Source organism: Phaethon aethereus (genome assembly GCF_964289735.1).
Source record: "Phaethon aethereus genome assembly, chromosome: 8".
Taxonomy (NCBI): domain Eukaryota; kingdom Metazoa; phylum Chordata; class Aves; order Phaethontiformes; family Phaethontidae; genus Phaethon; species Phaethon aethereus.
Genome location: NC_138584.1, coordinates 10037258 through 10060726, shown reverse-complemented (window position 1 = coordinate 10060726; position 23469 = coordinate 10037258). Strand labels below are relative to the sequence as shown.

The 23469-nt window shown below is 36.1% G+C and overlaps 1 protein-coding gene across 4 annotated transcripts in view; it reads left to right on the top strand.

The window, feature by feature from the left end:
- The window catches only part of KCNT2 (potassium sodium-activated channel subfamily T member 2), a gene marked incomplete at its 3' end in the record, with an annotated part of 146567 nt that overhangs the window by 113759 nt on the left and 9339 nt on the right, over positions 1–23469 (top strand). For 2 of the 4 annotated variants that reach the window (XM_082002908.1, XM_082002907.1), the window contains 6 exons: positions 1582–1716; positions 5968–6079; positions 12991–13092; positions 15962–16045; positions 17429–17557; positions 20465–20485. In XM_082002908.1, coding sequence (XP_081859034.1) covers positions 1582–1716; positions 5968–6079; positions 12991–13092; positions 15962–16045; positions 17429–17557; positions 20465–20485 — 583 coding nt within the window. The remainder of the gene's footprint in view (positions 1–1581; positions 1717–5967; positions 6080–12990; positions 13093–15961; positions 16046–17428; positions 17558–20464; positions 20486–23469) is intronic. The other 2 variants (XM_082002906.1, XM_082002905.1) reach the window with 1 other exon arrangement.

Here is a 23469-nt window from a genome sequence, read left to right as displayed (position 1 = left end):
ACCACTCTTTTGTTAGTAGTGGATGGCCTGCGGAAAAATAGCTTTACCAAAATTCATAGCTGGGATGTATTTCAAAGTATGTCATCAAGTGGTAGATATCTGTTCTGTAGTTTTCATGTATAAATTATTTAAGATCTGTAACTGAACAGATTTCATAGTTGCCTAGAAATCTATTCAGTATTAAGAAACCTATTGCTAGAGGTACCCGAGAACAATTATACTACTTCTAAATTAGTATTAAAATTATCCACAAATTAGCTGAATGTAACTGTTAAAAATAAGAATAGCTGTTGAGCTTGTTAAGCTTGCACTGAAATGCAGTAAACCCTTGATGTTTAGGAATATGCTGATATTTTCAGGGATCTGCTGAAAGAGTGAAAAAGCAGAAATACAAATTACTCCAAGAAAGGCTGGAATTCTATTTGTGCACTGAAGTTGATAGCATAGTTCATATAAAATACAGCCTTTCTCTGTTGTAGTCAACCGTTGGTGATATTACACATTTTCAAAAATAATTATATTATGTATTTGCTTTGGAAGAATAAGATGCAAAATAAATACCACAAATTTATAGAGTTTAGCTTACCTAAAATTTCAAAAAGAATTTATAATAGATTATGTAAACTTTGGAACCCAAGATCACTACTGAAAAGAAAAACTGTACCAGGACAATTAAGACTTAATATTATAGACTGCCAAATGAGAAGCAATTATGACGACAAAACAACCTTTCACCTTAGAAGAGAATGATTCAAAAATTTAGTTTTCCAATTTCCCTTGGAAACCATAAAATTCACTCTTTCTTTTGATTTTCACTTAAAAATTGCTAGGTTCCTAGCAGCCTTTATCATTACAGAAAAGTCCTTCCTAAACTTCTCAAAAAGTGCTTGGTTTCTATGGAAAATATTATTTTTAAAACAATTGAAACATGCTTCATTTTGTAAACAAAGCTATAAGACATGATGAGAACTGTAACTCAGTTTTCTGTGAGAGTTTTCTATTGTCAGGCTTCACAGGAAACACTGTCCAGCAGTGTGCAAAGTTTTACTGATGTACAGCTGCTCCTAAAAGCATCATGAGAATACTCCAACTTGTAGATTAATCTGAAAGAGGAATGTATTAGATGTCCTGGTAGAACATTTCTTAGCATTTTGAAACTGAAGTATAATTGTGGGAAAAAGCAACCCAAAGCATTTACTTGGGTCTGTTTATTGCCAAAAGTAACTGCAATGAAACAAGTTGTTGTAGCACAAAAGGACATACTGTCTTCCCAAGTAACTGTTAAAGGATTATTTTAAAAATTTGAAATAAATTTATCCCTTTAGCAAAAGAAAAGGGACTGTACCAACCTACTGAAGTGCATTCTGTGTAACTTCAAGGAAAATAATTGGAAAACAATTCCATTCCATCAATTGATATGATGTACTTGATATAGATTATATTGAAAGTTATGATATGTACATGGAGATGAAGGGAACCAGCAACTCAGCCTGTGATCTGCAAATTCCAACCATCCCTAACCTTTTAAGTGTTCCATTTTTAAGTTGCTTGTTTCTTTTTCCCTCTTTCTCTCCACAAAAGCCTAGATGACTTATTAAGATGTGGGGTCACCTTTGCAGCTAATATGGTGGTGGTGGACAAAGAAAGTACAATGAGTGCTGAGGAAGACTATATGGCAGATGCTAAGACTATTGTAAATGTTCAAACACTCTTTAGGTAAGGCATTTTTACAATCTGTGTATACATCCTTATTAATTGTGAAAAACCTTTTGTACTCAGATAAGTTTGTTTGTTTTTTTTTTTAAATTCTTCTACTTAAGTTTTCCCTTAAATGAATTTGTATCTTACATGGGCAATTTTCTTCCTACCCTTCTTAGCAATACACTCAGAATTCTGAGGTATTCCCCTGAAGTCTCAGACTAAATTCTCTGCATCCCAAAACTAGATGATCATTTTAGAAGTCAAATGTCAGGTTTGCAGGAAGGAAAATGAAGCTACTCTTGAAGACTTAGGACCAAAGATAGTTAAGAAACTTTTCCTCAGTACAGCAGTCTTTCACAGCAATGCCAAAGCCAGTATGAAAAGTAGACCCTTCTAAGGCTAAAAGGTCAGCACTGCATCACTATGAAGTTAGTAGTAAAGTGTTCACATTTTGAATAAAAATTAGGTTTTTAGGCACATGTATGCAACATTACATATGACAACAACATACTAAGAGTCAAGAAGGAAAACTGAATACAGAGTGGAAAAGAGAGATCAGTCTAGTGAAGAGGCTAAGACGACAGTGCTGTGATGAAGAGCTAAACACACCGAGATTTCTTGTTCATTTCAGAATCTGTCCTGATTACAACCTCACTTTGTGTTAAATATCTTGATTTAACAAGTACCAAAAGATACATGTTCCTTTAAACTGTGAAAAAAGTTCTTATTTGCTTAAAAAACAAAACACACACCCCCCACCCCAAACAAAACACACTACATGTTCCAGGATGAAACGCCCCCCTGATTTGAGGCTTAAGTCTAACACTTCCTGTTCATTCTTATAAGACCTGGACAAAATTAAGTCCTTCCCTAGAGGATTCAGTATCATTCAATATTGCTGCCCTTTCCTGCGTCAAGCCTTCCACATAAGATCAGAGAGAGTTGCATAGTAAAGGTTTTTTGAATCTGTCAGTGTTTTAGTAAGCTGAGCTCATTAAAACACAACATTTCAGTTGAGATTTTTTTTTTTTTAATGCAACCATGTGTGAGAATGCAGTTAAATGCTGTTAGCATTTCTGCATGTGCTCAAAAGAAGCAAAATTACGTTGCACAAGAAACTTTATTTCTGCCTTTTTCTAGCTTTGAGTTTTTGACTTTGTATCTGATACTAGCACAGGTCTGTGTTTCATATTAATTTAGAAACTGTAATTGAACATAATCTATGGATCATTCAAGTCTACTCTTAACCATAATGTGCTAGGGTAACTCACTGAGGTTCTGACATACATCACTTAATGTTTTTCAGAAATACATTTTACCCCCCAATATAAAACAGAAAAAGGAGTTGGATAAAAAAATAAAACTTCCAAAGTACCAATTGATTTTTTCCATAGTTGTGTTCTACTTTGTAAAATACTAAAAGAAAAACAATCATAGTAATACAGTACGTACCCTAGGCATCCAACTAGAACTTACTATGTATGATCATTCAGTTGTCTTGCACAGTACTTACAATTAGATGGCAGCTTTAACTCATGTATGAACTATATATCTGGTTCAGTAGACTGCATGGTACATTTTAAGACTGCGTGGTACTTTTTACAAATATCAAAACAAATCAGAATAAATATCTTGGTTTAAGACTTAACAGCACTTTTTCAGAAATCTTTGTAAACTTTCACAAGTAGTGTACTGTATAATTCCTCCCCGCCCCCCAGAACACATACAATAATTTCACTGCATGTTTATATTACATAAAAGTTGTAGAAATAAGTAAGCTTTGGGAAGAGATAAGGTAGTGGCATTTAGCTGTTCTACAGAATAAACTAAATTCATTGCACCAAGGTAAATAGTTTTGTAAATGAACTTTAAAAATATGTTTAAAGATTTTTTGTTACTTAATAGTAGCTAATAATATCAGAAACTAATGAAGAGGCTGGACATGGTAGAAAAAAACAGCACTTAAACTGTAGTGTTAAAGAAGGATTTTAAGCTACTGGAGTTTTGCTAATATATGCTATTCTCAAAGGTATCACATCAATGAGAAGATTACACTTAAGTCTCAGCAAGTGAAATAATTCAGAAGATACAGGCTAATCTAAACCTCAACTGATTTGATTGACTTAGATCAGTTGACCTCATTAAGGGTTGTGGACAGGCCTGAAAAGGTGATGTAAGTGTACTGCAGTACTGTTTGACCTAGATTGCCAGTTCTCATATACCTGTTCTGAGGTTGTTCCCTGATTTACATAAATTCATAATCTTTTTTTTGCCAGAAGAGTCCCCCCTACACACACCTTAAAGATAGATGCATTGTTTATAACAACAAGGTTATTAGCACTCTTAAGGCTAGAAACTGTTCCATATCAATTAAAACTGTGACACAACACTAGCTTATCTGACTTATCATTAGAGCAGCTTTTAAGAACTAAGAGTAACAAGAAATTAATGTTGTATTGTTAGTTTTCAAATACGAATACCTGTCCTTTAGTAGAGCAATACAAGAAAATTTCCAGCTGGCAGAAGCTTAAATAATTCTATGCTAAATGATACAGAATTAGTGTGGTAGAAATTTATTCTCCTTCCTCAGAAATTTAACACATTTTTTAAGATACTTATACAAGTTCAAACTTACAAGCATGATATTATCAGGATTTTTTTCAATTTTCATGAACAGCTCACAGATTTTTATAACACGCAGCATACAAGTAAAGATGTACCACAGTTGCATCTCAACGGTGTGGTTATCACGTATTTATGTATATGGACTCCATTCCCCAAGTGCTTAATCTTTAGTAGGGCATACATACTTTGTATAACAATACTGCATCACTCAGTTTGTATCAGTCTGACTGCAAGAGCTAAAAAGGTTACAGATATTCCTGAGCATGCACAATGCCTTTCAAACTACAGCACACACAAACGGTCATTGTTAAGCGATTCACATTCTCACCCAGTTTGCCAAGTCCATTTTTCTTTATATGATCACATTTAATATTTGGTTATTCACAGGGACATGATAATTGCTAACCTAAGAACGCCTAGCATTTCTACCATCATATGATCATATGTTCAGAACACGTTTGGGATCATGTGTTCATTACCAGTCTATGTTTTGGCATCAGCAGACCTAGGAAACTGTACTGCAATTAATACGGCATTAACATGTACTGGCAGGTAGCTTTGACATACATTTCCCCACGTTTAAGCTCTGCTTGAATTGCCATTTCAGTAAGTTCCACCTTACAAAAATGAGGGAAAAAGACTAAAGACTTGCAAAAGGTACACTGGACTCCATCTGACACTACATTACTAAATCCAGCGTTCAAGAAAACGGCTTTAATTTTTATCCAAATGAAACAGAAGCCACATTAATGATGTCATTAGTACTACAATTATCTATTGTCACATGTAGATAAGTACTTTCAGGATCAGCAAAACAGATTACAAATGTACATCTCATTTTCTGACACTAATCTGTAGAGGAAATACTCCAGTAATAATGACTTCTATTCCAAGTTGTTTAGTACTTGCATAGCATAAACTACAAATTTCTTTCTAGTTCTTAGGCCCTCCCTAGCCCTCAGGGCTCTCTTTAGTTTGCTTCATGAAAATCTGTGTAATTCAGACAGATCAGTTAAACTTTCTTCACTGTTTTTGTTATTGGAAGCCTGGATTAGTGTTAACTTATAAATATTTTGTACATGTAAATAATTCAAAGTGAGAACATAAGTATACATAAGCATACATTTTCTCAGCAACTCCCAAGAAGCGTCAGTTTTCATCTGCTACCCAGTCTGTGGACACAGAGCATACAAACAGAACTCAAAAGAACTTATAAACACAAGACAAATTGGAAGAGTACCTAAGCCAGTTCTAGTAAAATTGTAGTTTATATGCAATGAGATACTAGAATGCAGGATATATATATATTTGCATTTTTTGTTGCTTCCTACAGATTTGTGTCATTTTAGAAGTTTTTAAATAAAAGCTCTGGTAATGAAATTAAGAGGGTGATTCTGGCATTGAATTATTTTATAAGCCTAACCTTTGAACGTATGTTTGCTTCTTTGTGAATTCTACAGAGAATATTTTGTAGTTTCCTCTGCTATTATACCAGCATTTAATTGTGCCAAAAAACAACACAAGTTTCAGACACTTTATTAAAAACATGGGCATGAGCACAAGCTATAGCATTATGTAGGTCCTTACATCTGTGAATTGTTATGATTGGAAGTATAACCATTACATTCTTTTAAACTACAGGTTGTTCTCAAGCCTAAGCATTATCACAGAACTAACTCACCCAGCCAATATGAGATTCATGCAGTTCAGAGCCAAAGACTGCTATTCTCTTGCTCTATCCAAATTAGAAAAGGTAAGGAGATTGCCTCCCTCTGCCACCAATTTAAATGTTATAATTTTAATACTTTTTCTGATTTTGTAACAATGTTTTCAAAATAAGTGGAAACAGAAATTATTTTACGATTATAAAATGTAAATGTAAAAGATTATTTTTTCCAAATTCTACCCTCATGTAAGAATGAAGTTTGATTTGAGTTCCATCACTTTACAATGTAATATTAATCCACCAACCCTCTGGACAGAGGTGGACACAGAATTTGCTCAAGGAAAATTGAATATTTTTGGCTAACTGAATATTTAGAGCTAATACAGTTTTCCAAGAGCCTGCCACAGGCAATTAAAGTAGAAAATATTTTAATTGACCAAACACTTAAAACATATACAACTTTTATTATAACGCATTTTTTATTCCAATCCACTTTAAAGGCACTATCATTACGTATTCTGTGTACATTTCCATGTATCTGTAAGGGGTATTTGCATTACTGTGACAGTTTGAGAACAACTGTTCTGTGTTGAAGGGCAGTCCTAGTCACAGTAAGGGCAGTACCACAATTTAAATGCTAGATAAAGTCTTCGTATTCTATACATTCTAGTGCACGTGCTGGCATTTTTCAAGCTGTGGAACAGGGAGGCTATATAGAGATAAGTTTAATTAAATTTGCTTGTCCAAAATACTATTGCTAAAACACTAGATGGAGCATACGAAGTAACATTATGTATCTGTTTATCTTGGTAAATTCAAGAACAATCCTCTTTTTCCACAGACCTTTGCTAGTGATCTGACCCACCTACCTCTGCAGTCCACAAAACTTACAGTATCACCATGATCTTTCAGGTCATTTTCTGAGTTTATTAGAGTAAGACAAATAATATCACGGTGTCAGTCTTTGAGGACAGAGGTCTTTCACTCTGGTCATCTCTTTTTCCCTTTACTATCAATCTAGATATTATTGCTAGATTTTTCTCGTGTAGCCTCCCAGTCTCTTCACCTCAGATATCTTAGTATCTTCGCAAATTTGAATACATGCTAAAATCATTATTATTATACAGAATTAGCATATAATTTCCATTTCCTAGCTGTACAGTGAATTTCCTAGATTTTTAGGTATTTCAGATATTTCACTGAATTTCAGATACTTCACTATTCACTATATAATGTTCACATAGGTAATTTTAATATATATTTAATAGAAAACAGCCTTTTCATACAAAATTATCTTCACAGGCCAGCTCCCAGTTTCTTACACGGGAATAAAATGCTGCAAAAATTCAGCCTGTCTAGATGATATAGGATAAGTATTAGAAGTCAATCTTTTACTGAGTTGTATCATGCTTACATTTCAACCACAAGATGTAAATATCTAGGTGATCTTTTGTGACCTGTTGACCTTTGTCTGAAATACAACAAAGGCTTAATCTTATTTACGTGGTATTCTGATAAGCAAATTAAATGGAGAACTGTGAGGAAGCTAGACAAAAGTTGTTGCACAAAGAGAAGAGCAGTTTGCAGTGGGAGACACATCTTCATTTGGATAATGCCACTCCCACTACCCATTAAGCTTTGCACCTGTGGCTGCTCCATTTTATCACTCCCTCCCTTAATGTTACCCTCAGGAAGAATAAATGGGATCTGTCCTTGCGAATCATATCATTGCCAGTCTATTTCGGGCAACAAGTGCCAACAGCTGGATAGCACCTTCAAGACTATGCTCCAACCTAACTTAGTTCCTTGGTGTACTATAACTGACAGTGTTGGGTTTTGTTTGGTTGGTTTTGTTTGGTTGGTTTTTTTAAACATGTTCCCTTAATCCATACAGATTAGTGATAAGGGGACAAAAGAATAGTAATAGCTTTCTCATTATGTGGTGTCTACAGTTGCTTCTGGAATACTCCGTGGGTTGTAGCCTGTCTACTTCAATGCAGTGAAACCAGGATTTTTATTTCAGTTCTCTTTCTTGCTTTACATAGGCTCCTTCATTTTTCCAGCAAAGGTTCTGGAAATCATTAGAAATATTATAATTTCCCTCTATCTTTATTAATTTATTGTGCAAATGTATAAGTTCTGAATATAGTTTGGAAGCTGAACAGTTAATTAACTTCCTATCCAAACTATGCTATGCTGGAATAGAGGTACATAAATTATCTTAAAGGAGAACATTTTCTTCATTGCTGTTGAAGTTGCCCGCTGCTGATATTTCCCACTCATTTCATCTTAACATTTGCAGTGAGCACTTCACAGGTGGTGCTGTAGTTCATTTGATGTTTCAGAACTCCCTCATGCAAAAATGCAATTAAAAACTTGAGTAAAAATTCTCTAACGCTGTCAAATGTACAGTTGATTGTTATTTCTGCATGAAACACCTCATTTTCAGAAAGACTACAAAAGTTAGGCAAGTTGCCTTCAGGTAGCACTGAAACACACGTGCAAAACTGACTTTTCAACCTAATGGGCTGCAGAAGAAAGATATGAAAATCAGAGAAGTACATCTGCTGTTGCAGCTGCAACTTTCATCATTTTTGAGATAAATAAATCTAAACACCAAACTCAGAACTGACATAGGAGAAAGCAACGGCCCTTATGCAACAGAGAAAAAGAAAAAACACAACATCCATGGTCTAAACCTAAAACTTATGGTCTCCATTTGTCTTGGATAAGAAAAAAATGAGGTAACCACTCCCTCTTTCTTGAAATAAAGGTTATTAATATCTTGGATAAGATTCACACTATTGTTTACTATGATTTTTTTAAAAATCACTGTCCAAGCAAATATTGCAGGTGTTAACTGAAGGATAAGAGTTCTAAACCTTTAAGTGATCATTTTAAGATATGTGCAAACTCCTATATCTTAAGCAAACCCATACTGTGTTTTTGTATCTTCCACAGGGATAAGCACATATATGTTAGCTGAGCAGAGATCTATCTGGGATAGCCCAGTATATTTGCAGCGATATACACAAAGCCAGGCTGCTTTTTCCCCCGCTTCAATTAAGGATAGGGCATGCTGTCCTCATTTGTTTTTAATATTGTTCAGGTTTTAAGCAGATTTGAAGTAACATTAAGTAATAGCAAGCAGTAATGATATATGGGTTATGAAAAATAAATTGGTACCTCTTAATTGGTGTAAGTTATTTTAGATGGATCTCTAATGATTTAAATCAGCTACAGTTCTAAAACTGTATCAGTAATTAGCATACACATTTGGCTGTTGAACTGGCAGGTTTTTAGCAAGCTGTTCCAGATCAACAACAGAAAATGAATCTGTTCTACCTTTTTGGCAAGAGAATCAATTAACAACACATAGTCCAAAATACTGTAAATGGTTATAGAGGTGAAGTGTTATTGATCCAAAAGCCCTTATGTCAAGGAAGGTACTGTAACGAAGTTTCCATGCCCAGATTTCTGGTCAGTCTTATATCTGACATGAGTAACAACTGACATTCACCAAAACTAACAATGCACTGACTGTTCCCTGTAATAAGCCACTACCTCTGTCACCTTTATCTGTTCTTGCATGAGCCCCAACCCCCCACCCCCATATCCTTGTACGTTTATTAAAGCAACTTTGCATTGTTTGTACAGAACAGTTACAGCCCATCATGGCAGTTCCCATATCACTGTCTCTTTCAATCACTGACGGGGCTGCCAAAACAGGGCTTCCACGCAGTTTGGGGTTGGTATTTTGTTATTAGTATCATAGAATTAACTGTTTTGAAGGAATAGGTATTTATTTAGAACTAGTAAAAAGATAAAACCGCAATAAAGAACCCTAAAAAGGATTTGATACAAATATAAAAGGAGGGAAATAAACCGAAAAGCTTAGGAACTGGACATTCTGGACACTAGTATACTGACAATATGCAAACCCAAAAGGAAATAATTAATTAGCTTCAAATTAAATGGCCTATATGGAAGAATCAGATGCTAAGAACTTCGCAAAACCGCAAGTGTACATGGTTATTACTTAAACAGAAAGCAGTAAAAATTCTGAGCTTCATGACTTGAGTAAAGCCAAAAACATGGGAAGACTTAGGAGGAAGTAAAGATGTTAATCTATTAATAACTGTGTCTTACAATGTCATCTATATATGTGACAATCTAGAGGATGCACTCATGCCATAACTTTCTATTTATGTTCCTAGAAATCATCTATGATTTTCTTTCAGTATATTCCCTTCCTCATTAATTCCAAAAAGTGTCAGGGAAAGAGATACTGGGCATCACATTTACCGTGAAATAAACTGCTGGGGCATTCTGACACATTTCTGGCTTCTACATCTGCAGTATTCGCTGGGAGTCAAATAAGTCTGCAAGTAATAAAACAGAACTCAACGCAAAGTGCCCAAGTAAAAACTGTATTTCTCACAAATCTCTCTTAAGCAAGAATTAAAAAAAAAAAGTCTGTAGTAAGAGATGGAAGGAAACAATAATAAGAAATTTAAAATAAAGGGGGAGAATAAACTTCTAAGATTCCATTTTAAAGTAAAACGAATAGGAACATCCTTATGTTTAGCATCAGAATTTTGGATAAAAATCAAATTATTCCCCAAATATCTCTTGCCTTATCCCACCTTTCTTGCCACAAAACCAGAATCTGCTGCAAATTCCTCTAGACAGATGGAAGGATAAACATAATACCCCAGTCACATGATAGGAGGATAGTGACTTTACAGCCATTTCCCTATAAATTATTTTATGGCATGAATCTAAAAGGATTTAATGTAATGTATGTTATAATACGCCTATAATTTTTATTTTGAAGTATTTGTTGTAAAAGAAATTGTACAATCTTTTCCATAATTCACACACAATTTTTTATTCTTAATAGCAATTTAAGATTCTTAAATAACTTTTAATTTTTTTTAAAAAAGAAAAGTATCTTCTACTTTGACTGCACTAAAAGAAAAGCACTCAAATATTTGAGATCAAAATACAAAAGAAATATGTAAGTTCTTGTTTCTGTGGCTTACACCAGCAAGAACAATGGTGTGCTCTTTGTACAATTAGAATGCTTTCTTCTTCAACTGTCTGAAGTACACAACTTCCTAGAAAGACCCCTTTACTGCTCAACCATCAAAGCACACATGTGTGTATGTATATATGTATGCATGCATGCATTTCTCATTGAGAAAACACTCTAATACAGGCCAGTAGCATTTGGTCAGAACATACAGAATGTTTGGAATAAAAAAAACCCTGAAATAATAATTATATTTCCTTAGAAATTTTGAAACCCTTTTAATCTGAAGAGATTGACAGAGGTGATGTTTAAAAGTTATTTGCTGTGTATTTTTATCTGGAGAGGAAATTCTTTTTGTGTGACATCTTTTTCAACTCCACTTATATGAAGCCACAGAAATCAACAGGTACAACCAGACTATGCAATAACGACAAACAAGGGTTAGAATGCTGCTGTGCAACAAAACCATTAGTTAAGGCAGACTGTTCATTTACATATCACAGAATCAGAGCATGGTTAGGGTCAGAAGGGACCTCTGGAGGTCATCTTGCCTAAGGCCACTGCTCAAGCAGGGCCACCTAGAGCCAGTTGCCCAGGACAGTGTCCATAGGGCTTTTAATCAGCTCCAAAGAGGAAGAATCCACAGCCTTCCTGGGCAAGTTGTGCTAGTGCTCAGTCACTCTCACAGTAAATATGCATTTCCTGATGTTCAGAAGGAACCAACTGTGTTTCAGCTCATTCCCATTGCCTCTTGTCCTGTCCCCTAGGCACCACTGAAAAGAGTCTGTCTTCTCTACACCTTCTGTATAGGTATTTATACACATTGATGAGAGACTCTCTGAACCTACTGTTCTCCAGGCTAAACAGCCTCAGCTATCCCTCAGCTTTTCCTCATAGGAGAAATGCTCCAGTTCCTTGGTCATCTTAGTGGTGCTTGCTTTTCTGGACTACCTCCAGCAGCTCCATCTCCCCTTGTACTGGGGATCCTACAACTGGACACAGCACTCCAGGTGTGACCTTACCAGTGCTGAGTAGTGGGAAAGGATCACCTCCCTCGACCTGCTGGCAGCACTCCTCCTAAAGCAGCCCAGGACACCATTTGCCTTCTTTGCCACAAGGACACATTGCTGGCTCATGTTCAACTTGATGTCCACCAGGACCTGCAGGGTCTTTTCTGCTGAGCTGCTCGCCAGCTAGTCAGTCCCCAGCACACACTGCTGCCTACATGCGGTGGATGTAAGTGTCTCAATTCCAAGACATGTAACACTTCTGTACTTCAGAACGCATCTTATTCTTCATGACATCTCTGAACTGAAAGCTTGATATTCCCTCTCTTCTTAAAATAAGAAAATCACTTCTAACCTGTAGTTTTACTCTCTGATAACTGAAGGAATAGGAAGCACGTTGTAGTACAATTCCTCTGTGAGTGAGATGCGATAAGGAAAAGGCACAACTATAGTTATGTTTTTCTGCATCCCTTCCCCAGAAGCATCAGAGCAAGAAATTTCAACCCCAGTCCGTGTCTGACTTTCTCTCACATCCTCACATTCACTGAAATACCATTTCTTCGCTTTTGCAGCAGATTCTGTTCATGTTTTATGTTCCTGTTCCTAGTAGACTTTCTGGACCTGAATGAGAGTCCACTGTCAGCACCAAGGAAATGGAGCAGGATTGCTCTAAGCACAGTTGAAATCCCTCAATCATTTTTTAAAATGATCTGGTAGAATATGCCCATGCAATTTGAGATGTGGTGGCTGAAACAACATATACATTAAACAAAGTCTTTCAACCTGAAAAACTGTAAGTACTGAACAAAGATGCTACATATTTGTAGAAAGAAACTATTCAGAGTAAAGGGATTTTACTTTTGACTTCTTTCAAGGTAGTATCAATTTGATATTTTTATTATAGTCCTTCCAAAACCACGACTAAAAGTATTTTCTGTTTTTTAATTCCTTAACAGAAAGAGCGAGAGAAGGGATCTAATCTGGCATTTATGTTTCGACTGCCCTTCGCTGCTGGCAGAGTTTTCAGCATCAGTATGTTGGATACGCTTCTTTATCAGGTACTGTGAACAGTAATGTAACTTATCTTAACACAGACATGCATCATTACCACCCATTTTATTGTATATAATTGTCAGATGACCTTGTTTTCCTGCATGTAAGCCATTAACATGCTTGTCTGTACCAGGAACAATCAAAGGCAAAAAATAATGGAGCATGTTCCACATAACAGTACTAGCTCAGTTATCAACCCAAAAAACATCACCCTGTCCTTGCATGAATTCTGTTGTTAAGCAATATAATACTGTTTGTTTGACTGTGGGAAGGTTCACAAACAGGGTAGTTTTGATAAGGCCTACATAAAATACAAATTATACAGACTAATAATGCTTGTACTCTGCAACAAAAATGCAGTGCCCATTCCCATAAAGTAGCATTCTCAAAATCAACAGAATTACTTTTATGAGTAATTCATCAGTCATCTGCATTTTCTGATAGAGGCCTCAATTCCTTCATTGTGTCTTGACCTCTTACTCATGTCAACTAGACCCCCAGATAACTCATCATTGTATCTTAAAGTAACCCATTCTGGCCCTAACAAGAAATACATGCAGTGGTTACAAAGAGGCAGTGGGGGAAGAAAAGGCAGCACTGAACCTTGTTGCCCAAGAATCCAGGACGGAGCTCCTCATGCAAAAAGAAGTGATGATGTTCAGTGTGGATAGTGGAAGATTAACAGCCTCAGATATTTGAAGAAACAATATATCAGAACATACACGGTCAGGACAAATGAAGGTAGTAGTTGCTGGTTTCAGGGTGGAAAAAGAGGAGAATATTGCCCTTGCTCCTCAGCCGTGACCACCATTCTGCACACCCTGATACATTGGGATGCTCGCTCCCAGCACTAGCCTTCAAGGATCTAACTACACAGAATAAGCAGCAACACCACCATGACCTATGCAATCTGCTCACCTAAGCAGCTACCTACTTTTCCTATACCTAGAGGTAACCTGTGGATGATTTTGTATTCAGGTGCTAAACAGTCTTTCAGGGAAATTAGTTTACTTGGCAACTTGGTGCATGAAATGAGTTCTTACATCTCAATTTCGTCTCAATCTCTCTCTGAAGGTAAATTCAATGTCAATAGAAAAATTCCTGGAGCTAAGCTTTTTGAGAAAAGTCATTAATATATAAGACAGTCATGTATATGGACAGGTACCAAAAGCAGATAAGCCAACAGATGTAAAGCCATTTATCAAATTCTAGATGTGTTAGAAATAAATGTATTTACTTATAAAACGTGTTTTTAATCATGTGTCAGAACATCAACATCACATATAGCAAAATTCTTTTTAAAAATAGATTAAGACACCTGTATAGAAACAGATCTGTCATTATCAACAACTCCTGCTAGCCCAGAAATAACTTCAATATTTTGTATTTGCTCCTAGACATTGTCTGTCATGCTATGACTTGATAGAGTAAAACCATTCACCAGAAAGTGTTAAAAAAACCCAACAAAAACACCACCACCATACTCATTCTCACTCAGATTCCACCCAGTCCTTCTTTGAACTCCTACTACTCAAGTGAACTGTCATTTTTCTAGAATTACCTTTCTTATTCTAAGTTACAAATACTATGACAGCAAGTTGTCTCTGTTCTTTTTCAAGGTCCAGTCCTTTTCTGTATGACATCTTGTTCTTCTGCATACAAGCAACAGATCAAATGACACAGGAAGCAGCAGAGTTCATCTGGTGCTTCCTATTTTAGGCAAAAATAAAAGCCTTCTAACTATCTTTGGGATACTGACTGAAAATTGAAAACTTAGCCTAGCAAATCCTGTGAATACACTTGGTAATCTAAGGGTAATTCCGTAGCATAAATGATGCAGCCAAGATACTAAATAAGCAAAGGTTACAAAAATTTTTTTTTTCTTTTCAAGAAGATGCTCACAGGCATTAACCCCATCACAACTGGATCGCTATGTATCAAATTAAATCTGTCTAGCTTCTGAGTTTAAACAAATTCAGATGCTATAACTCTAAAGGATTTATGTAACACCTTTGTAAGGTATTTCTTTATTAAGACCTATTTGCTAGCTCCATATTTGCATTGAGTCAAAAGAGCCAATTGAAAATTATGGTCTAACAAGAATTGATAGCCTGCCTTGAATGCTGCCCTACTAGAGCTAAGAAGAGGTGGCAATGAACAGTCCTACCACAGTTAGCAGAGCAACCAGAATGCCCTCTGATTCCAACAGCCCACTCACAGGGAGGAAATATATTTGTGATTTCAGCCGATCTAATGTCTGTTCCCAGTCTTAGCCTACACTTCTACATTTGGTTAAAAGATAGAAATTAAGCTAATCAGCAAAACACTTCTGTTAGCAGAGCAACAAGCCTGACTTGAGATAAGGCAGATCAACCCTTTAAAAAAACCAAAAAATAATAGATGGACTGGCAAAGGCAAATGACTCATTTGAATTAAAATAATAGCAGTGTCACCTTAGTATTATCCACTAGTCAGTACTGCAGACCCATCTAACATATGACAGCATTTCTTTTGCATGGAAGAGTTCATTATTATAATTTCACACCTAATAAAGCTAACACCTTACTTCCACTGATCTTACATCTACATTCATCTTTGCTTTCATGTTGCCTTATTATGCCTTAGCCGCTTTGAATCCTGTGTGTACAATTGCATGCTTATGCAGAACCAAATAAGAAAACTTACTTTATGTGAGTAGATTCAGCACAAAGGGATAGCTATTTCTACAGTGATTCAGATACTTAAAAGATGAAGAGATTGATTGTAAACAGATGTACAATTTATTTGAAGTTCACACATGGTGCTAATGGTTACCTGCTCATCTGTTCACTAAAGCCTTTTTCTTTCTTTTCTTTCCTGTTAAAAATCTTGCAGTCATTTGTGAAAGATTACATGATTTCTATCACAAGACTTCTGCTGGGACTTGATACCACACCAGGATCTGGGTTTCTTTGTTCTGTAAGTTATTTAAAAAAAAAAAAATTACAGAGTACCAGAGAAGATTCTGTACTGTCTGCAAAATACCTCTACTTTCTTTGTACGCACTTTCTTTTGTGAAAGTCCAAGAAAGGCCATCTTGTCTCCTTTTTCACCAGGGGAGAAGACAAGAAAATTAGATAGAAAACATACACATTTTTAATTACTTCCATAGCAAAACACATCCTCCCCGCCCTCAAGAAAAGACAATATATTCTATAAAGCACAAAGGAAAATAGGAAAGACAGGAAAACACAGGAAAAGTGCATTTTATATGAAATTGCAATGGCAGGTCAGTAACCAATTAAAAACCAGGAAGCACTATCTATATTGTGCATCCTGGCTAGCACAAACAATGCTGTTTCACAACTCCCATTTCCATTATAGGCAATAAGGGGCAGAACTGGATTTTACATAAAGATAAGATGTATTAAACGACTTTAGGTGTCGAAGTTCAAAATTCAGTAGAATATGTATGTCGGTATTCCCCAAGTTTATAGGGTTTATGCAGAGTTTATTTTTTAATATCTATTTTTTCTCTATATACACACATGCTCATAAAAAAAATAAGACCATAAAAATCATTTTTTTATTAAAAATAACCCCCACCTTTATGTTTTCTCCATCACACCCCAGGTGGCAAACAGATAAATAGAAGTTGAATTATTTACTAGTTGCTTTCTGGGGAATTATGAAGAATTACAGGATGTTCTCAAAAAGGAAAACCGTCACTGATGATTAAGAAAGTTGTTTAAATAAAAAACAATTATGGATTTGTTGGTCAATCATTAAGCTTTGTTCCAGTGAATGCAAGACAGTTGAATCTCTGAAAAGGGGCTCACATCTTGAAATAAAGGTAGTGTAATAGTAATGAAATACTTAATATCAAGAATTTCTTATGCCATTTATGCTTAGTGTATTACTTTCCACCCACTCCCTTATTCCCAGATATTCAGCCTGCAGTCTAGTTATCTGTCTGCATTCAAAAATACTTGTGTTCTTCAGTCTGTCCATCACCAGTTTCTTAATCCTGCCAATGTTTAGTTCATTCTTTTATATATATGAACACTGGATGAAAGATGCCATATAAGTTTTTAAATAATTTTAAAACAAGAACTGAAGTAATTTTGTAAGGCTGAAACCTTTGCACTGCAGTGTCTCCCAAACAGGGAGAGAGCAAAACAAACAGTGTCTACAAACTGAATAGAAGTTCCAGGTTTGTTGTGGAGCACAGGTGCAATACTGCAATATGCTTATTACCACCTAGTGTTCAGTTTTAAAAAATTTTCAAGAGTAGTATAGTGAACAAGCAATAAGCCCTCAAGAGTTGCTAGGAAGCCCTCCTTCCTATTATTATTTTTTCAGATGAAAATCACAGAAGAAGATCTATGGATTAGGACATATGCCAGACTATATCAGAAACTTTGTTCTTCTACAGGAGACATTCCAATTGGAGTTTATAGGACAGAATCCCAAAAGCTTACAACATCCGAGGTATGTCTGCTTACTGCGCTTTTCTTTAGATTTGATTACAAAGTATACAACATTCTTTGGTCCTCATAAGAATGGGAACCACTTATTTGAAGAATATTGTGAATGCTGTATCTGCAAACGCACAGAATTCCAATTACCCACTGAAGGTCTCCCTCTGCTGACACGTATATGGTGACATTAACTCAAGGCTCACATTCAGCCCCAGACTTCATGAATAGCCAGACCCAGTCTACATACTGACCTTCATTGCTGTGCTTGCCTACAGAGAACTGATTGAAAATGAGGGGCAGCTCGGGCACAGATAGGATGGGCTACAATAGTTACCACTACTCTCAGCTTGCGTGTGGTGACTAGTGGCAGTATCCACTGGTATGGCCAGGTCCTGTGTCAGATTGACAGGAATGTCAACAAGCATATCTCAAAACAGGTGGCATTTCCATATTCACATGAATTTCTAACTAGAAATGAACAAAATAATAAATTAGTGTTATTAAAAGTATTGCAGAATTTATCTAAATTTAACTGCCAAACAGCGGTAATTTTTTGTATATATGTATTTATATGTCTGCCATATAAACATATATATTTCTCCCTGTATATAAAGAATGACAAAAATACATTTTCCCAACTATTTAACATACATATTTTGTTTGTGTAGCTTTTATTTCTGTCATGTATAAGCTATTTCTTTACGTGACCATTAACACTGCCGTCTCATTAAACCATGGCTCAAATACAGCTCTAAAATGCAACAGTGAACAACAACTTTCTCCTTTCTTCTGAAATACTCATAGTTTACTGATTTCCAAGACAGGCAACTTGTATTTTTGCTTCCGTATTCCAGAAAAATGTTATAAAATAGTAAGCCATGTAATACTTAACTGCAAGACTTATCTTGAAGAAAGTAAAAGCATTCAGTTACAGGTAAATCAAAAATAAGTGTTACAAAAAGGTATGCAAGATTGCACCAAGTTCACTAGTGTTTCTCTTTAAAAGCCACCTGTAGAGGTACTGGTGGTTCACACAGCTTAGCCAATGGACTGTGCCACTGCAATGATGTCAGCTGATTTTTTTAAAATACAGCAGCACTAACATAATCCATCAAAATAATTCCTTGGAGAAGAATACAGACAGCATCACTGCTAGTGTGAAAAAAAAGTCTGTCATGGCTTTCAACAAAACAGAGAATGTGTCTGATTTTAAGAATTCATTAAATAAGAGTAAATAAGATAAAATTCATGGCAGTGCTTTATTCTTGCATTCACAGCTGGCTATCTAACATCAGGTCCAAAAGAGAGAATCAAGAACAGTTGAACTGTGAGCATACAACCTATTGTGAAGAGTGCACTTTGTTGGCCTTTTTTTTTTTTTCCTCTCTGCATTTTCACATGCTTTCAAACATACAGGCTAACTGGCAAACAGCATCTGTACAGGGGAGGAGTAACCATAAGAGTAACACTTACCTTTTCTATATGAACTTTTTGGGGGGGATGAGGGGATGTAAACATACACACTCAAGTAAGTCTTCTGAGGCAAGATAAACTGATAAATTAAAGACCTTCCAAATGTCTTTCTGAAAGCAAGATTTGGGACCATCAGTCACTTAACTCTAAACTCACAATTTTACCATAACACTGAGAACTTCTGGAGCCTGTACACATGCAGCTGCTCAAGTGCTTGATCAGACCAGGCCCAGATTTAGTTTAAGATAATTATTGATTATCTTTTACAAAGAAGCAATTTCTTAAAACATTCAGACACTGAAACCAGCCTGGAAGCCGCTGTTCAATAGATAAGGAATTCTACTATTACTCCCTTCCAGCTTTCACAGGTAATCTCATGAAGAGTTGGAGTTGAATCAGGTAGAGGAAGAAGGGGGATGGAGGTGGGGCTAATTAACTTTTCAAATTGTCAGGTACTGCACTAATGTTGAAGAACAGCACTATCTTTCTTTGTTAAGTAAAATAATGTGTTACTCTTAAAAAGCTCAAGGCTCTGAATGCAGACCCCCAGTGGTATTTTCACACTTAAATGCTTCAGCAGTTTCTTGTTTAGTGGGTGAACATTTGTGAAACCCTTCTCCTTCTAGAGAGGGGCAGGGGAATCTTCCCTAAACAGGCTCTTCTCCAGAATACAAAAGAGCAACATCTAGCTCTGCTTCTGTGGTCTTTAGGGGTAGATACCTACAAATGCAGAGATGCTCAAAGCTGTAATCTTTCTGCAAAGTGTTTCTTTTGAAGTTAAGGGAATTTTTGACCAATTTCACTACTAAAATAATATTCACATGGGCTGTCATTTTAGCTTTTCTATATATTAAACCAGAAACAACTTGAAAATATTGTTGGATGACATCTTTAAAATGGAGGTTAGAGAAATGTAAATTGCTATTTTCCTCCTGAATTATGGACTTCTAACGATAATTTGAAGGTTTCTAACTCAGAGAATCTCCAATGTTTATATCAATTTCAGATAAAACAGACATAGAAAACAAAATTTGTATTGGACACAAAGCTGTCAGTTAATGGTTAACTTGAGTCACAAGAACAAAATATGGCAATATTAATATTTCTATATGTACGATTTCTCCTTTGACAGCCCCTTTTTGTTCTTATGCAAATGAGAAACCCTCACTTCACTCTGACAAATATAATTCCTTTAAAGAGAAATTAAGTTTTCAGTGATCTAGCTACTAAATAACAAGCAAATATAGCCTGCCTTTCAATGGCCTGCACCCTATGACTCAAAGCATTTCCATTTCACACACCAAAAAAAAGGAGATACGAAGTCTTCCTTACCACCTGTGTAGCTGGTTTTCTGTGGTTCCTGTTAAAACAGTCCATGTTTGTTTCTTTAGATTCACTTCTGTTTAAGTTGTCTTTTGTTTTCTTTTTCCCCTTCCTTTGTCAGTCACGAGAAATGGCTTCACAAGTAAGTATTTGCTTATTGTCTGGCTGTTTCTGGGTGCTGTGGTTTAAGCCCGGTAGGCAGTAAGCACCACCCAGCTGTTTGCTTGCTCCCCCGTACTGGGATGGGGGAAAGAATAGGAGGTGAGAAAACTCACGGGTTGAGATAAGGACAGTTTAACAGGTAAAGCAAAAGCTGCACACACAAGCGAAGAAAACCAAGGAATTCATTCACCACTTCCCATTGCAGGCAGGTGTTCAGCCATCTCCAGGAAAGCAGGGCTCTGTCACACATACTTGGTAAGACAAATGTCATCAAAGCTGCCCCATTCCCTCATCTTCCTCCGGCTTTTATTGCTGAACACAGCACCACATGGCATAGGATATCCCTTTGGACAGTGGGGGTCAGCTCTCCTGGCTATGTTCCCAACTTTCTGTGCACTCCCAGCCTGTTCACTGGCAGGGCACTGTGAGAAGCAGAAAAGGCCTTGAGCCTGTGTAAGCACTGCTCAGCAATAACTGAAACATTTCCATGTTACCAACACTGTTTGCATCACAAATCCAAAACAAGCTACCATGAAGAAATTTAACTCTATCCCAGCCAAAAACGGTGCACCAGGTTAAACTCTAGGAGGAAAACCTTTACAGGAAATGGAACTATGCAGTAGACCATCCTTGAGTAAATAAAGCTTAGTGCAACATTGTCTGGACACAAACATCTTATTAAGAATCTGAAAGTGGACAGACTGGGACTTTCAAAAAAGTCCAATGGACTTTGGTCCCTATTGGGCCTGTCCCTATTGAATTCTGAAGATAACAGATCATCTTTTCAGTCTGGTGAAAGTCTTGATCCTAAACACCTTAAATGCTAATGGACAAAAATCCCCAAGTTTATCATAAAAAGGAATATGTGACTGTACTTAACAATGGTTCAGCCAGCTGTTGGAGCAGAAAAGTATTCCTACAGCCCGAGATGCAATTAAGGGCTATCGGTATGCAGAACAGTAAAGTTATTTTAACATAAAACTTAGAGTTAGATTAAAAATAAGGCATTGCTTCAGAACAGACTAGATGAATCTGCATGTTAAAATCGTTTCATATTTTACACACTTAGCTCCTAAGGAGCAGCAAGGCAAGGGAACAAAGATCTGGGAAACTAACTGATGTTTGGCATTGTAGCACTGTTATCACCATAATCACAAGCCACCGAGACCATCTCAAATATGAACACTGGTGTGTTCACGACTACATTCCTGCTCCTGCCGCATGTTGGCCAACCTAAGCTAGTGTTTAAATAAGGGTGTGAAACCTCCTATTAGAGCACCTTGCCCAAGTGAAAAAACCCTGTGGGTCACAGATGTCCAGCAGCACAAGTGAGCAATCACACTCGATTGGACACACAGTGGGATACTTGAGATGTGAATCTGCCTTTAAAAAAAAAAAACACAACCTGAAACTTAAACAAACAAAAAAAGGGTTTAAAGGTAAAGATTTCTTCACTTTATGTATGACAATATACGAGATACAGATTTTTCTCCAGTAAAAGTAGTAGTGATTATGTGAAGACTTAATATGCACCTTGGTATTTTCCAGAGATTTCACCATGTTTCTATTTTAAGGAATCTCAAAAAAATATATATCCTTCATAAAGCATATGACCAATAACTACTATATAGTAGTAGTGACACCTTATCATCAGTTATGCTTCTCATACAGCAGGTTTACAGGCTATGCAAAAAGGAAAATAAATGAAAAGAAATTAAAGCAACCAAACCTCAAAATAAGTTAATGATAGTTACAAAAGTATTTTTAAAGGAAGTTTGAGACTGATTAAAACAGAGGGACACACACAGAATTACTCTGCACTGGGCTTTTATCTTCTATTTATTAAACAGCTGCCATTGGCAGGCATGCTTTTGTGCTGCCTTTGAAAGAGGGTTTGCTTTGTCTTTAAACAGTTTAATTTTTAGCTCCTGCATTCAGGGAAGGGCCACTCTACACACCTTTTTCAACAGGTACCGTAAAAACTGGATAGTTACCTAAGTAAATGTTTAACTTCATCACCTTCATTTATGGTTTCAACTTCTATCAGCATTTCAAAAGTTGAAGCAAAGGATTTACAGGTTCACAGAATCAAAAGACTTGTTCTTTTGCTTGGCCTTTCCTGATTAATCTCTATCTCAAAAAATGTGACTTACAACCCTGTAATAATTAGGATGATTGGTCTCTGCCTTTCCAATACCACTGCCAGCAAGTTCAGATCGCTGTTTTATCAAGAGTTGGACAAGGAAAGCTACCAATGTAGACAGGAAGAAAGGCAAAACTCAATTTGTATCAGATTTGTTCACACCAAATAGATCCTTCCCATCCATAAGTAGCACTTATCCTATGGAATGTACTTTGCTTACCTTAATCCATACTGTAAAATACATGGGGGAAAAAAAAAAGTCAATTTAAAATAACAAACAGCAACAACAAAAAAAATCAAATAGCATTCCAATGCACAGGGATTCATGGTTCTCTCTTATGCCCCACCCAAAATAACATCAGCTGAGTCAGTAAAAAAACCTTCAAAAATCATGTAATTTTAAGGAAAAAAAAACCTTCTTTTGCAGACTAAGCTGAAGAATCTCAATAAATTAGTGGGTCGTTGCATGACGTTTATTGCAAGATCCTAATCTAGAATATTAAAAACATTATTTTATTTGAAGTGCTACAACATAGACAGATTTATTTTTCTTTTAAATTATTGGGTTTGATTGTTTTGTTGCTTCCTTGGGTTTTTTTTTTTTTTGCACAGATAGAAGCTAGTCTGTGCAAAAGGGAAAAAATTCATATCTTTCTTACACTGTCAGACTTACTCATATCAAATATTATTTTATGGACTCCAGGAACCTCACAGATTCTGTGTGGGAGAGGGTACTGAGCCTCTTAAAGGTTATATTCACCTGATGAGGTCAACAGAATCTTGCTCTCAGATTTTACATTAATGGGAAAAGACCTTTAGAA